Source organism: Bubalus bubalis, chromosome 8, assembly GCF_019923935.1.
Source record: "Bubalus bubalis isolate 160015118507 breed Murrah chromosome 8, NDDB_SH_1, whole genome shotgun sequence".
Taxonomy (NCBI): domain Eukaryota; kingdom Metazoa; phylum Chordata; class Mammalia; order Artiodactyla; family Bovidae; genus Bubalus; species Bubalus bubalis.
The window spans coordinates 76,512,581-76,528,168 of record NC_059164.1 but is presented as its reverse complement, the minus strand read 5'-3'; the positions used below and the strand labels follow the sequence as shown (position 1 = coordinate 76,528,168).

The window sequence follows — 15,588 nt, the reverse complement described above, 5'->3', positions numbered from 1 at the left end:
CTGAGCGACTAAGCACAGCATAGCACAAGGTCCTGTGTCGTTAGGAATTTATCTATCTTTTCTAGGTTGTCCGATTTGTTGGTGTATAATTGTTCATAGCAGTCTCTTATGATCTTTCGTATTTCTGTGGTACCTCATTTTTCATGAAATTCCAATCTTATGTATATATTCTCTGTTTTTCTTGGCAAGCCTAGCTAAATGTTGGTAAATTTTGTTTACCTTTCCAAGGAACCAGATCTTAGTTTCATTGATCTTTTCTATTGTCTTTTTATCCTCTATTTCACTTATTTCTACTCTAAGCTTTGTTATTGCCTGCCTTCTATGAGCTTTGGGCTTTCTCCTTCTTTTTGTTGTTCCTTGAGGTGCAAAGTTAGGTTGTTCAGGACTTTTTTCCCCTTGAGATAGATATTTATTGCTATAAACTCCCTCCTAGTAGCTCAGCTGATCGCAGCGCTACAGGTGTCAGCAGCCAGCACAGAGCAGTTGGAGAGGCCACAGTGAGAATGACTGGCTCCGGACAAGGTCTGATGAGCTGGAACAGCAGTGCAATGAGATAAACAGAGAGAAGGAGCAGAATATCCAGTTGAAGAGAAGAGCTGAGGATCTGGGGTCCAAGAAAAAGAGATGAAGCTGAAAGGCCTCTGAAAACACAGTGAAATCACACCTCCACTCACGCCAGAGTGTGAACACATCTCTCAGAAGTTACAGGCAGCAGAGAGAGACAGTAGGAACCTGGAAGACAAGGTGTGTTCTCTGAAGACAGACATTGAGGAGAGCAAGTGCCGACACCACCACCTGAAGGTGGAGCTGGAGAGCTTCTCGGAGGTGCTGGGTGGGACGATCGGTGCCCTGCAAGACGTCCACCAGGGCCTCTCTAAGCTGGGTGCCAGCAGGCAGGGCTGCTCCTGAGTCCCCAGCGTGTGTGTGAGAGGGGGGTCTCCTCCTGAGTCCCCAGCGTGTGTGTGAGAGAGGGGGTCTCCTCCTGAGTCCCCAGTGTGTGTGTGAGAGGGGGGTCTCCTCCTTAGTCCCCAGTGTCTGTGTGAGAGGGGGGTCTCCTCTTGAGTCCCCAGTGTGTGTGTGAGAGGGGGGTCTCCTCCTTAGTCCCCAGTGTGTGTGTGGGAGAGGGGGTCTCCTCCTGAGTCCCCAGCGTGTGTGTGTGAGAGGGGGTCTCCTTCTGAGTCCCCAGTGTGTGTGTGGGAGAGGGAGTCTCCTCCTGAGTCCCCAGTGTGTGTGTGAGAGGGGGTCTCTTCCTGAGTCCCCAGCGTGTGTGTGGAAGAGGGGTCTCTAGTGGTAGCGCTAGGCTGTCCTCTCGTTTCGTTGCTTCTGTAAATGCAGGTGCAGTGTGTCGCGCTTCCAAACCCGAGATGCTGTCCACGCTCTCCTCCTCGGAACAGAAATCTCCCTTCGCTTCTCTGGCCTTATGAGCTTGTAGATAACTGAACGATTCTGACTCAGGAATCCAAAACTAGGTCTACCTTAAACATTTATGCTGTCAAGGCAGGGATGTTTATATCTTTCTTAAGGGTTGTTGCAACCACATGAACTGAAAAAAAAAAAAGTCTCTTCGAATCCAAATATGAATACCTTCCTTTGCCACTTCCTTTTTCTGAGTCGTGTTCAGAGTATTCGAATGTCCATCAGGCACCAGTGCGTGGGGATGTGCTGACAGCAACTTCCCTCTCAGTATACACGGAGAGGTTTCAAAACAACCACGTAGTAGAGATTTGTCCCAAGAAAGAAAACAAGTTTCTGGTGGGTGTGTTTTTTGGCACAGGAATCGCCTGCATTCACTCTGCCCACTTCCACCCGCCCCTAGTTTGTGGGGTTGTGACAATTTTCTTTATCTTGGTTTTGTTTCTGAGCAGATTACAATGCTGTGGGGACACTACACACTGAGGGTGCCTAACACAGTGCCTGGCACAAAGCAGGCGCTTAGTAAATATGTGTTCAATTAAACACATTAAAAGAAACACTTCCGGCTTAGAACTGCTTGTGCTATACCCCATTAATTTTGGTATGCTGATCAGACATTTTTATTTTCGTTTGTCTCAAGGTATTTTTAAAATTTCTTCTTCAATCCATTGGTTGTTCAGTAGCATGCTGTTTAATCTCCACATATTTATGAATTTTCCAGTTTTCTTTGTGTAATTAATTTCTAGTTTCATACCATTGTGCTTAGAAAAGGTGCTTGATATGATTTCAATCCTCTTAAATTGATTAAGTCTTATTTTATAGTCTGACATACAAGCTATCTTGGAAAATGTTCCATGTGCACTTAAGAAGAATGTGTATTCTGTTGCTTTTGGATGGATTGTTCTAAAAATATCTGTTAAGTCCATCTGCTGAACATGTTGCTTAAAACCAATGTTCCCGTACTGATTTTCTGTGTGGAAGTAAGTGGGGTATTAAAATCCCCTAGTACTATTGTGTTGCTGTCTCTTGCTCCTTTTAGGCCTGTTAATATTTACTTTATATATTCAGGTGCTCCCATGTTCGGTGCATATACAATTGTTCTATCCTTTTGTTGGACTGACTTCTTGATCATTACATAACACCTTTGTTGGTCTCTCATTAACAGCCTTTGCTTTAATGTCTCTTTTGTCTGACGTAAGTATAGCTATTCCAATTTTCTTTTGGTTTCCACTTGCATGGAAATCTCTTTTTCACATCTCTTCACTTTCAGCCTGTGTGTCCTTACATGTAAAGGGAGTCTCTTGTAGGAAGCCCATAGATGGGTACTGGTTTTTGTTGTTGTTGCTCATTTGTTTTTTCAGCCGCTCTATGTCTTTGCAGAATTTACCCCACTTAAACTCTTTATTGACAGACATGTGCTTATTGTCATTTTGTTTATTGTTTTCTGGCTGTTTTTGTAGTTCCTCTGTTCTTCTCTTTGAGAGGACTCAAAAAAGTCCTCTTCTTTTGTGACTTTATTTCTTAAGCAGTATGCTTATATTCCTTTCTCTTTATCTTGTGTATTTACTGTAAGTTTTTGCTTTCTGGTTACCATGTGGCTTACATACAACTTATATCCTTAACAGTCTGTTTCAAGTGGATTAACAACTTATGCTTGAGCCCATTCTAGAACTCAACATTTTTGCACTTTGCCACCCTTGGCTTAATGTTTCTGATGTCACATTTTACCTTGTGGTTCAGCTGGAAAAGAATCTGCCTGCAATGCGGGAGACCTGGGTTTGATCCCTGGGTTGGGAATATCCCCTGGAGACGGAAAAGGTTACCCACTCCAGTATTCTGGCCTGGAGAATTCCATGAACTATATAGTCCATGGGGTCGCAGAGTCAGACACAACTCAGCGACTGTCACTTTTGCTTTCAACATATCCCTTAGCTAATTACTAAACTCAGTTTTACTACTTTTGTCTTTTTATCATCATACTAGCTTTACAAGTAATTAAACCACTACTATCTGTTTACGCTTACCAATGAGATTTATACTTTCATATGTGGCCTTTTACTACTTGGCAGCCTTTCTTTCAGCCTAAATAAGGTCCTCTAACATTTCTTGTTTAGTAGTATTGAACTCCTTTAGCTTTGTTTGTCCATAAAACTCTTCATTTCTCCTTCAATTCTGAATGATAACCTTGCTGGGTCAAGTATTCCTGGTTGGAGGTTTGTTTCCTTTCATCACTTTGAATATATCATGTCACTCCCTTCTGGCCTGCAAAGTATATGCCGAAAAAAATCTAATGATGGTCTTATAGGAGTTTCCTTGTATATACTAAGCTGTTTTTCTCTTGCTGCTTTTAAAATTCTCTCTGTATCTTTAACTTTTGACACTTTAATTATCACGTGCCTTGCTGTGGATCTCTTTGGAGTCCTGTTTTTTGGTAGTCCCTGGGTTTCTTGGATCTGGATGCCTGTTTCCTTCCCCAGGTTAGGGAAGTTTTCAGTCATTAGTTCTTCAAATAAGATTTCTGCCCTTTTCTCTCTCTCTTCACCTGCAGGACTCCTATAATGTGAATGTTACTCCATTTGATGTTGTCTCATAATTCCCTTAAGTTACCTTCAGTCTTTTCATTCTTTTTTCTTTTTGCTACTCTGCATTGTCCTCAAGTTTATTTATTTTTTTCTGCTTCATATAGTCTGCTGTTGAACACTTCTGATGTACTTTTTCAGTTCAGTTATTGTACGCTTTAGCTCTGTTATTTCTATTTGGTACTTTCTTTTATTTTCCATCTCTTTGTTGAAGTTCTCACTGTGTCCGTCCATTCTTCTCCCCAGTTCAGTGATCATCTTTATGACAATTACTTTGAACTCTTTATCAGGTAAATTATCAAGTAAATAATTAATACTATTTAATTACAGCTTTTTTCCTGGGGTTTTTGCCTTCTTCTTTCATTGGAAAACTATTTCTCTGTTGCTTTATTTTACTTGACTCTATGTGTAAGCTTCTATTCAATAGACAAAACAACCACTTCTCCTAGTCTTGAAAAGAGCTACCTTGTATAGAAGAGAAATCTTGTTCAACCCTGCCCCAACTTTTTGTTGTCTCTCAAATTTTGTGCTTGTCCAAACAGCCTATTACGTTTTTAATAGCTCCCAGTAGTTGAGAATGTGCCAAGACAAGTCAATGTCCCAAAGCACAGGATCTCTGTACTTAGGTTCATGCTGGCTGGAAGCCAGACCCTCAGGTAACAGCTTTTAAAATACACAAATATACACAGTCCTGTGGAACTGCAAGGGTAAGTAAGCCCCAATGGCGATCAGAGTTAGGTGACCTGGAGTTATCCGCTGGGCCACAGCCACAAAAATCAGGGCTCCAGATGAGTGTAACTCTTTTCTGGGTGACTCCAGTGAGCTGAAGCAAGACAGATGGAGAGTGTCAAGACGGTGACAACAGCCTACATTCCTTGAGAGCAGCTCTATAAGCCACTAAATGTGTGCCAAACCTGAAGTGTGCCCCTCAGGCTGATGCTCTAGGAGAAGCAAAGAAGCCTTTTTCACAGCAAGACTGGAGGACGTGCCTCAGTTCACAGTCTGTGCAGTGTCCTGGGAGTAGCAGCCTCACAAGAACCATCTCTCCAACTGCTGCAATCCTGTGGGACCCAGGAATAAAAGCCCTTCTGGTCATTGGAACCGGGTGATCAAGAGGTGCTTCCTGGGTGGGTCAGTCACAGAAAAATGGGCACCAAACATAGAAACAAGGGCCCTAATGCAGGTAAAGATCCCCCCACTCCCTGCCACCAGAAGACACGGCTGCTGTAGCATGGCAGGGGTAAGTAGAAAGGTAACATCCACCCTCCAAGGTCTCTGGAAAAGATTACAGTTAGCCCCTAAATGTATATCTAATTGGAAACCTGCCCCTTAGGGCTTCGTCATGATGATTAGCTAACAGGTTTTCTTCTTGCTCTGCCTGAGGGTGGCTGTTTAAGAACTCTGTCTCCATTGCTTACAGTCTTCAAAAAGATACACGTTCCCTCATGTTCACTGCAGAATTATTTACAGTAGCCAAGACATAAAAACAACCTAAGTGTCCACAGATAGATGAATGGACAAAGAAATTGTGATATATACATCTGATGGAATATTATTCAGTTATAAAAAAGAATGAAGTCCTGCCATTTGTTGACAACATGGATGGACCTCAAGAGCGTTATACTAAGTGAATAAGTCAGAGAGAGAAAGACAAATACCATATAATGTCTCTTATAAGTGGAACTTAAAAAAAAAAAAAGCTCAAGGATACAGAGAACAGATTGGTGGCTGACAGAGGTGGGATTAGGGGTAGGGAAAAATTTTTTTATTAAAAAAATGAATATTTTCTATAAAGTATAAATTATAGAACTGAAAAATACACTAACCAAATTAAAAACTTTGCTGAATAAACTCTCCAGTAGATTGGAGATGACAGAGGATAGAATCAGTAAACTTAAAGAAAGATCAATAGAATTTACTCATTCTGAACAGCAGGCAGAAAATAGACTGAAAAATAAAATGAAGAGATCTATGGAACAAGGACACAAGATCCAACATTCATATTGTATCATTCTTATTATCTTAGAAGGCAGGAAGAAAGAATATGGGGCTGAAAAAGTAATTTAAGAAACGGTATCTTTTTAAAAATCCCAATTTTTACAAAAGAGATAAATGTACAGATTCAAGAAGTTGAGCAAACCCCAAATAGGAAAAACCTAAAGAGATCCACACCAAAACATCATGACTAAACTTCTGAAAACGAAGAAGAAGAACTCTTCAAAATAGAAACAATAAATTTCTAATAGAGGAATATCATTCAAATGACAGCATACTTCTCACCAGAAACCCTGGTGGCTCAGAAGTGAGTGGCACAATTATCATATTATTTTTCATGTGCTGAAAAAAAGAGAACAGTCAATTGCAAAATCCAGTGAAATTACCCTTTAGGAACGCAGGGGAAATAAAAGTATTCCAAGATGAAGAAAAACTAAGAAAATATGTTGCTATCAGAACCTAACTTTAAAGAATGGCTAAAGGAAGCTCTCCAGATATAATGACAAAAGAAGGCAAGGACCTTTTTCAAGAAAAGAACAATGGAGAGGACAAATACAAAGAAAACAGGGAATCCCTGGTGACCCAGTGGTTAGGACTCTGTGTTTCCACTGCCAGGGGCTGGTTTTGATCCCTGGCTAGGGAACTAAGATCCTACAAGCCATGTGAGGTGGCCAAAAAATAAACAAACACAATAGACTACTTCACTTCATGAATTTCTTTAATAACATTTCATGGCTAAAGTAAAAATCCTAATACCATCTGATGCGGTTTCTCAATGTAGAGGAAATACTGAAGACAAATGTATTTTAAAACTTAGAAGAATAAAGAGACACTAACAAAAGTAAAATGGCTAGACTCACTCAAAGTGAGAAAATGTCAATACCACTGGACTGTGACCAGTTATATATGTGTATGAGATACTTAGGGCAATCACTAAATAAAACTATACAAGGCAATATACCAAAAAATGTTACAAATAAATCAGAGTAGACTTATTTAAAAGGTTCAAGAAATGAAAAGAAAGCCAATGAAAAAGAAACAGAGGAATGAAAAAAGGAACAAAAACAGAAAAGAAATATTAAAATGACAAACAAAAGCCTAATATACCAACAATTACTTTAAATATATATGGTCTAAATACACCAATTAAAAGACAGAGATTGGTAGAATGGATTTAAAAAGCATGACCCAACTATACACTGTCTACAAGGACCTTATCTCAAAACAGAATGATACTGAAAGCATGAATTATAAAAAAATTTTAATAAATTGGATCTTGCCAACATTAAAAACTTAAGCTCTGAGAAAGTCCGTGCTAAAAGATTAAAAAGATTTAATCATAGACAGGGAGAAAATATTTGCAAATCACATATCCAACAAATGACTTTTACCTAGAATATATTTTAAAAATTTAAAACTTTTAAAAACAATTAGTCCAATTAGGAAACAAGCAAAACATTTCACCAACATTTCACCAAAAAAGATATATGGATGACAAAAGGCACATAAAAAGATGTTTACCACAGTCAGCCATTGGAAAAATACAAATTAAATCACAATGAGAAACCAGCACCCACCTATTAGACCAGTTAAAATATAAAATATTGGCAGTGTCTATCACTCAGGCATGTTAATTTCCTACTGCTGCTTTTTAACAAATTACCACAAATTTAGTAGATTAAAAGAACACATTTGGGACTTCCCTGGTGGTCCAGTAGTTAAGAATTTGTTGCCAATGCAGGGTACGTGGGTTCAATCCCTGGTCTAGGAACTAGGATCCCCCATGTCACAGGGCAGCTGAGCTGGTGAGGCAAGACTATTGAAGCCTGTGCACCCTAGATCCTGTGCTCCAAAATGAGAAGCCATCACAGGAAGCTTGCGCACTGCAACTAGAGAAGCCCCTGCTCGCCGCAACTAGAGAAAGCCCACAGGCAGCAACGAAGGCAGTGCAGTCAAAAATAAATAAATAACTTTTTAAAAAAAGCATAGCTACTTTCTCAGAGTACTGGAAGTCAGAAGCCCCAGATGGGTCTCGTGGGGCGAGAAGCAATGTTGGCAGGGCTGTGTTCTTTTCGAGGCTCTGGGAGAGAGTCCTTCTCCTGGCCTTTTCCAGCTTGGAGAGCCTGCCTACATTTATTGGCCCACAGGCCCCCACCATCTTCATAGGAAGCAATGGCTGGTCATGTCTTCCCGTTATTACAGCACTCTGACGTGAACTCTCCTGCCCCCACTTCCAACACCTGAGGGAGCGTCGGTGGGCAGTGTGGAGTGAAGGGGGTTGCAGTAGCTGGCTCCGCCCATCTGCTACGGCCACAGCTGCCCGGATGCCACCTGTCTGGGTTCCCAAAGCTGTCAACAGAGCCCAGAAACTGAGACTTCTGTTAAATCTCACTTCCAATACCTGCAACGAATTTTTAAAAATTTTAACTGATATGGAATTTCGCTTTGGGAAGGTAAGTTCTGGACGTGGACAGTGGTGATGACTGCAGACCCACGTGAATGCACTTAATGCCACTGAACTGCACGCTTCAACATGGGTAGGACGCTAAATTCTGTCTCGTGCATATGGTGCCACAATAAACATGTTAAAGGGTGTGGTCATCTTCCTGCCTTGGGGTCAGAAGAGGAAGGGCTGAGGAGGTGAGGAGAGTGGAGGGAGGAAGGAAAGGATGGGAACAGAGGGGAGATGAAAGCAGTGGGAGAGGAGAAAAGGGGAGAGAAAAGTGGAGGTGGGGAGTGGGAAGGGGAAGGGAGAGAAGTATGAAAGCAGAGGGGAGAGGGGGCCGGAGCGGGGAGGCGAGCAGAGGCCAGGGATGGTTGGATAGACTCACAGGTGCACCCACCTCTCCAGGTGTGAAGGCGATGGTGAGGGGGGCAAGCTTGGGGTCACGATGCCACTGGAGGGGTCAACGGGTGCCTTTTCAGGACCTGCCACCCTGCACACCTGGAACAGGCTTTCAAGACCTGGACTCATTGGGCCCTCACTGCCACATCCCTGGCCCCAGGCCCAGGGGCGTGTGGGGTGCCTGCCCATACCCTGGCCTGCCCCAGATCTCTGGGCTTCATGTGAGCCACTAACCCAGGGAGCTGGAGGTCCCAGAGACCTTGTCGCTTGTTACTGACCATAAACACGGGATGTGCTCTTGTGACTGGCACTGGGCGATGCTGATCTAGAGTCCCAGGGGGTACCCAGGATGTCCTGATGGTGTCCAGTCCAACAGAATGTGATAGAATGTTCCAGAAACACCACCTGCTTCCCCCTAACCAAGAATTTGAACACAGGGTTCCTGTCACTGGGTTGATGCACTCAGAGACAGAGCATGGCTGCAGTGTAGCCCCCGAGGCAGTCGGGTTGGGCAGGAACACCAAGGGAGGTGTTGCAGCAGGTGGAACAGGCCAGTGGAATCCCCATGGGGAGGGGTGAGCCCTGCTACCCTCTCCACTGGAGGAAGCCTCAGACAGTGTCCTGAGGAACCCCGTATGCAACCTCTTGATAGGAACGTGGTCCAGAGACTAGGAGGGGCACAAACTCCCCACCTGCCTGCTGCTTGCTCTCCTTTCTTCCTTCCTTCCTCGCTCTTGGACCCTGAGTGTCCTGAAATGAGGTAGAAGGAATTTGGAGCACAAGAACACAGCCTCCTTCTCTAGCAAGCACCGCCAGCCCTCTCCTGAAGGCGGGCGAGGGCCAACACGTCAGTGGGCCCCAAACGCACTGCTAACCCAATGGTTGGATTCAGGGTGCTCCGCCAGGGTGGGTGGACAGCACTGCTCAGACTCTGGGAAGCATCTGAATTCCCACCTAGTTTCTGGCCCTGTAGGTCACATCTTAAGTCCTGCCAGGTGCTGGTACTGATGCTTGTATGAACCACCAATGTGTGTGCTGACACCCCTGGAAGGAGCTGGCGCAAACCCCACACGCTCAGGGTGGCTCCTGTGGATGCTTTGTGCTCAACGGATGGGGCTGTTTAAGAACACAGCTTGTGTAGGGCTCGGCAGGGCCCTTCTCCTCCTTCCTGCCCCTGCCTCGCTTCCCTTTGCTGTCCTCTGCCCTCTGCTGGCACCTTGCACCTTGGACTGAGGTCTCCCACCCTGGGTCTTCCGCACCAGCCCGGCCCTGATGGGTGGTCATTGAGAATGCTGGCACCTTCTCCACCAGAGGCCCCGCTCTGCACCCCCTCCCTGGCCTCTGTTAACCCCAAACCCCCTGTGTGCACTCTGTAGGCCAGACAGACCCTCTTTGGGGGCTGCTGACTCCCCATGCCACAACTCTGCAGCTCGGGCCCATCAGGGGACACTCTAACCCTAACACGATGTTCCTGACCCTGGTCCCTGCAAGCTCATAACCTGAGCAGCTTCCCAGTGACTCTGTCCCTCAGGCAGCAGGCTCGCCATCCCTACAGGAGGGACCTCTGCCAACCACCCACCCCCCATCATTGCTCCGCTGTGGCTTCTGAAGTGCCCCGGGGGGCCTCTCTCGGAGTGTCTGGGCTGTCAGAGTTTCAGTGGGTGAATGGTGCTGGGGGATGCTTTGCACCCCTTCGGCATCTATATGCAGAGCCAGACCATCTCTGGGGTGATGCAAGAGCAGAGGCAGGGGGTCCCACTGGGAATGAGGACACAAGCGGGGCCCAGCTCACGCCTCAGTGGTGACACTTCCCCTGTGGCCATTGTACACGGGCAGTTTAAGCCAAAATGTCTCTAATGCCCCAGCCGGCGCTGGCCAAAAGCCTAGGATCCCTCCCAGGAGGAACCAGGACAGAGGTGATGGAAGGTCTGGCCTGAGCTCCCTGGAGAAGCCCTGACTCATCCTCGGGTCGACACCTCTCTTGCAAAGGCCTCCTCCAGAAAGGACAGGCCTGGGCCTGCTCTGCGGGAGGACGGCCACTCAGGCCCACGGGTGCCCTGTAAACAGGTGGTGTCTCCCTGCGCCACCAGGTTGACCCCTCTCAGCACCACCAAGTCTGAGTCATAGTAGCCAGACTCTCCCAGCGGGGGCTGGAGGGTGTGATTTCAGATGTCCCCTCCCCACACCAATGGCAGCAGATGCCAGATTCCGCAGAACAGGGCTGGGAGAGCAGGGAGTGGCGTCCAGTTCAAGGTTCCAGGGGCAGGGAGATCTAAGGCCCCACCTGGCATCTGATGCTCCTTTTTCCCCTTTGAAAGCAGACCAGTGATCCAACCTTGAGTTATAAAGAATAAACCCAAGGATGTAGATAAAACCAAGCTCGTGTGGACAAGCTGAGGGGTGAGCTGAGCCTGAAATCGCAGATGATTACTTTTTCCTCGCCCCTGAAGTTGTGATAGGGACTGAAGGAGAGGCCTTGGGATCCCTAACCATGTCCAGGGGGCATCAGCGAGCCGAGCGACAGCGTGCCAACCTCTTGTCCAGGAGAGGTGTGCCTGGGAGCAGCCAGGCTTGGACAACCTGATTCCCAGGCCACGGGGGACCAGCGCCATGTGCGCGGCACTGTTCGGGGCAGGGGCTCTGCTCTGGCGCCTGCCCTCTGTCCACGAGGGAGAGAGTGCTCACCGAGGACTGCTTCCACGCCCACACTCCACTCTTTATTCACAGAAACAACTTGTCCGTCCTGGGTTGAGATTGCTGCCAGCTGGCCGCCTGGGGAGCAGATTGGAGGTGGGTTTGGGTCTGTTCCCCAGACTGTGCTCTGAGTGGTCAGGTCTCTGTAAGGCAGCTGCCACCTCCTGGACACATTTGCACACAAAATACTCCTGACTTCTCCCTCCTGCACACTTTGGAGACAAACTATTGAAGACGGTGCTGTCCTTCCTGGCAGATTATTTCTGCCCTGGGAGTTTGCTTGGTAATTTCACTGTTGAACTGTCTACATTCTTCATTCATTCAAGAAATACCCACCAGGTTCTGCCCATTGAGCTCGGCCCCTGCAATGGGGGTGGGTGGGGGGGAGGCCACACTGGACAGCCTGTGATGTGACTGACGCACCAGGACGTGCCACAAGCCTATTATGCCTGGAGGGGTGCAGGCACAAGCATGAGCCCAGCATTTTGGGGCCACTGCAGGTAAATGGGGCACCAAGGACCCTCTGGCTGAAGTCTTTCGAATCCTGCTTGGAAATGGATGTGAGCTCTAGAGCTACAATCTTTTTTCCTGATTGAAAGCTTATTATGTTTCTGAAAGCTGTGTGAAGTCTTGCCAGGATGCAGGCTGGATAAGAAACAGCTTTGGGAGCTATTTAGGAATTCCCATTTTGGTGTTTGCTGTATACATGGGCCTGATGGCTAGAATTCGGGTAATGACCACATAGTGAAAACTGTCTTGGCATAAAATATCACACACAGACCCAGAAGTGCTTAAATACAGATTTATTGCAAACCAACACCGGAGACAAGGTGATTTCGCAGGCGGGCACCCCATTTTCCTTGGACCTCAGCTGATGGAGCTCAGTGGCCAAACTGCTCCTGCCGTGTCTGAAGAGAGAAAACAGGCAGAGTGCACAGGTCCAGGGCCCAGGCCAGCAGCGAGGGGCGCAGGCAGCCCACAGGATGGTAAGCCCTCCAGCCTGCCACTCCCAGATGCCGGCAAGCTGCTATTACCCCCAGTGGGGTGGGGAGAAACGCGAACACTTGAAAATAAAATCAGGCAAAAGGAAGACAACTGACCATGGAGTCCACAGCTCCCAAACAGCCAAGGTGCAGGCCTCATACCCCACCCGGTGACGGCAGAGGACCCCTGGTGGTGGCGGAGGGGAGGAGACAGGCACGGCGCCAGAACGGTTCTCACACAGACAGGTGAGACCTCTCACTACATGGGACAGGTGAGACCCAGAGAACGCTGAAGGGGGGCCTCAGCAGCTCCATGACCAGCCTTGGTGACGAGAGCCAACAACAGTGCTCCGTGCCCCCTTGGTGGTGCTCCCACCAGTCACCAGGGGTACACACCTCCCGTGATGGCACCGGAGCAAGCAACTGCTTCCCAGGGATGTGTCTACAGGTCCCTGTGAGCCAGAAACCTGCCCCCACGCACGGCAATGAACCAGCTCCCACCCACGCAGCTGAAGGGGGAAGCTTCTAGAAGGAACGTCCCCAGCCCCAGGACTCCTCCTCCCCAAGTCCAGCACACAGAGCTCGAGGGCAGGTTCCAGGGTGCAGAGGCCTGCAAGGTAACAACCATTAGGGCAGCCGTGCGGTCCTGGCGGAGGGCAAGAGCTCTGGGTCCTGGAAGAGCCGCGGGAGCAGGGCCCCAAGCTCTGGGTGGCACAGTCTGGCTTCAGCCAAGAAAGGACCCAGGGCTGCAGTGAGCAGTGGCACACCGTGGGGTCTCCTGAGGGCACCTGGCCCAGCTTGCTCTGACAAGAACCAGTCCCCCAGGGGAAAGTGCCAGGCTGGGGGCAGCAGGACAAGCCAATCAGAAGACAGAGACCCTGCTGTGCAGGGCCTGAGGCCACCAGAGACGCTTCCAGCATCCGGAACCAGAGACCAGCACCCTGGTTTCCGTGGCTCCCCGACGAGGAAGGCAGGGGACACATACAAGCAGACAGGCAAGACTACACAAGAACACACCCAGCAAGAGGGCAAGGCGGCAGCTTCCCCAAACTGGCCCTGAGCCCAGCCCTCAGCCTGCACATCCCTGCCTGCGCTTCCACAGCCTAGGGGCACCCATGCCCGCCCGAGCGCACGGAGAACAGCAAGCAGAGAGCACAGGAGCAGAGCAGCGAGTGCAGGGAGGGAGGGAGCGGCGAGCGGCGCCTGCAGGGCCCAGAGCTGCGCCTGCTGGGACAGCCCCTGCTCCCCACACCCCCTCGGCAAGGCCGCACAGCCCCGCCCTGCTCTCAAACAGTCTGGAGACGCAGGGCCAGGGGTGGAGACCGGTTCACCCTTGAAAGAAAGGATGGCAAAGGTGAACTAGACAGCGAGTCCCCGGCAGGAGGGAGCTGAGGGGCACGACCGAGGCCCCACTTCCCTGCCGGCGAGGGCGTCCTCTCCTCCAGTCATTAAAACTGCACAGCCCCCGGGGAGATGTTGAACATGGCGGGGTCGAATCGCTGGCCTCGGAAGGGAGAGCCTTCAGCGTCCCACCCCTTCTTCAGCATCTCATGGACTTTCTACAAACAGAAAACAGAGAGGTTACTGTACTCACCAGGCCTGCACGTCCCAGAGCAGAGTTCTGCTCTGCTTCCTCTGGAAGAGGACCCGCCTGGGCTGACAGCAGACCCTCTGCAAGCCCCTGCTCCCCACATTCGGGTTCCACCCCATCCTGTCCCCAGAGCAACACCGGCCACCTTCCTGGTTTGGATGCTGTCCCTGCTCACCAGGAGTATCTGTCTAAGCTCCAGAGGGCCTGAGGGCCACAGCCCACAGAGCCGACTGAGCTCTAGAGAGGGTCTCTACTCCCCTTTCATAGGGACAAGGTGGGTAGTCTCCAGGCCTGTGCTCTCAGATAGTCTAGGAATGTGACTCAAAGGGAGAGACCTCAGGATGTCTGACTGTGTACCCACCAATCACCGATCCCACAGCCCCTGGGGGCAGGGGCCAAAGCTGTTATCAAAGGTGGGCTCAATCATCCCAGTCTGTACCACCAGCCTTTGGGGTGGCAGCAGGAAGCTGCCCCCTGTCCCCTCCCACATCTGCCCTCCATGTCCTCCCTGCAAACACACTGGGCTGGAAACCCTCTCCCCTTCCTTCTGACCAGGAGAAATGAAGAGACTCACGGCCACAGGGCCAGAAAGCCCTGCCCACCTCTTAACCTCCAGGCTGACAGAGTGAGCTGAGGGGAAAGCTCCTGGTGTCTGACAAGACTGCAGGGCTCCTGACGGGGCCTTCTCTGCCCCGTTACTCCACCTAAGTGGTGCAGCAGCAAACATGTCAGACATGCAGTACATACTGCGCTCAGCTCGGCACACCTGACACACGCCAAGGACCTTAGAATAGCACCTGGCACAGCTGCCCGCAGGCCGCCCGAGAAGGGGCTAGATGCCCAGTCCCGCCCACCTGCGTGCCTCTGGGTGCCGGCAGCCACAGGGCGAGCTGCATCCCATCCCTCCTCCTCCGGCTCGTGCCCACTGCCCACTCTGAGTCACCTCCTCCTCAAGCTCTCACTACACGCCCCTCATCTGAGCATCTTGAGACAAACCCTCTCCAGTGAGCTCTGACTTGAGACACACCCTCTGAGCTCGACCCACGGTGATGTCCCCGTACCCCAGCCTCGCCATGGGCAGTCTGATGGGCCCTCTTGCTCCAGCCCCACAGGGTCCTCAGCCGGCTCCCCACACTGGTCCTGCCCCAGGCCCCTCACTGCCACCTCCTACTTTCTTAAGCCGCCTCTCCTCCCACCACCCTCAACCAAAGCCACCTGCAGCGTGCTGACTCTCTTCTCCTTGGGACGCTCTCCTCCGGGGACCACAGTGACTGTGCAGGGCTTCAACGCCACAGAGGCCAGCTCTGTGGCCTCACCACCAGGCCACGCCAGCTCTGCCGGATCCTCATGCCTCCACGCTTTCCTCTCGGTTCCAAACCTGCTCCCCACACTGCATGTCCCTCAAGGCCCCGTGTACCGAAGACAGTCCAGGGGGACGCCTAGGAGCCCAGCCCCGCATGCAGACGTTCGTTCCCAATCCCTGCTGAG

The 15,588-nt window shown here is 49.2% G+C and overlaps 1 protein-coding gene across 2 annotated transcripts in view; it reads right to left on the bottom strand.

The window, feature by feature from the left end:
• Positions 1–12,314: 12,314 nt before the first annotated feature.
• NUDCD3 (NudC domain containing 3) overlaps positions 12,315–15,588 on the bottom strand; it is a 70,716-nt gene continuing 67,442 nt past the window's right edge. Inside the window, exon 6 of one of the 2 annotated variants that reach the window (XM_044946787.1) lies at positions 12,315–12,434. In XM_044946787.1, the coding sequence (XP_044802722.1) occupies positions 12,408–12,434 (27 nt within the window). In that variant the 3' untranslated portion in view covers positions 12,315–12,407. Of the gene's footprint in view, positions 14,069–15,588 lie in introns of both variants that reach the window. The other variant, XM_006051305.3, reaches the window with a different exon arrangement.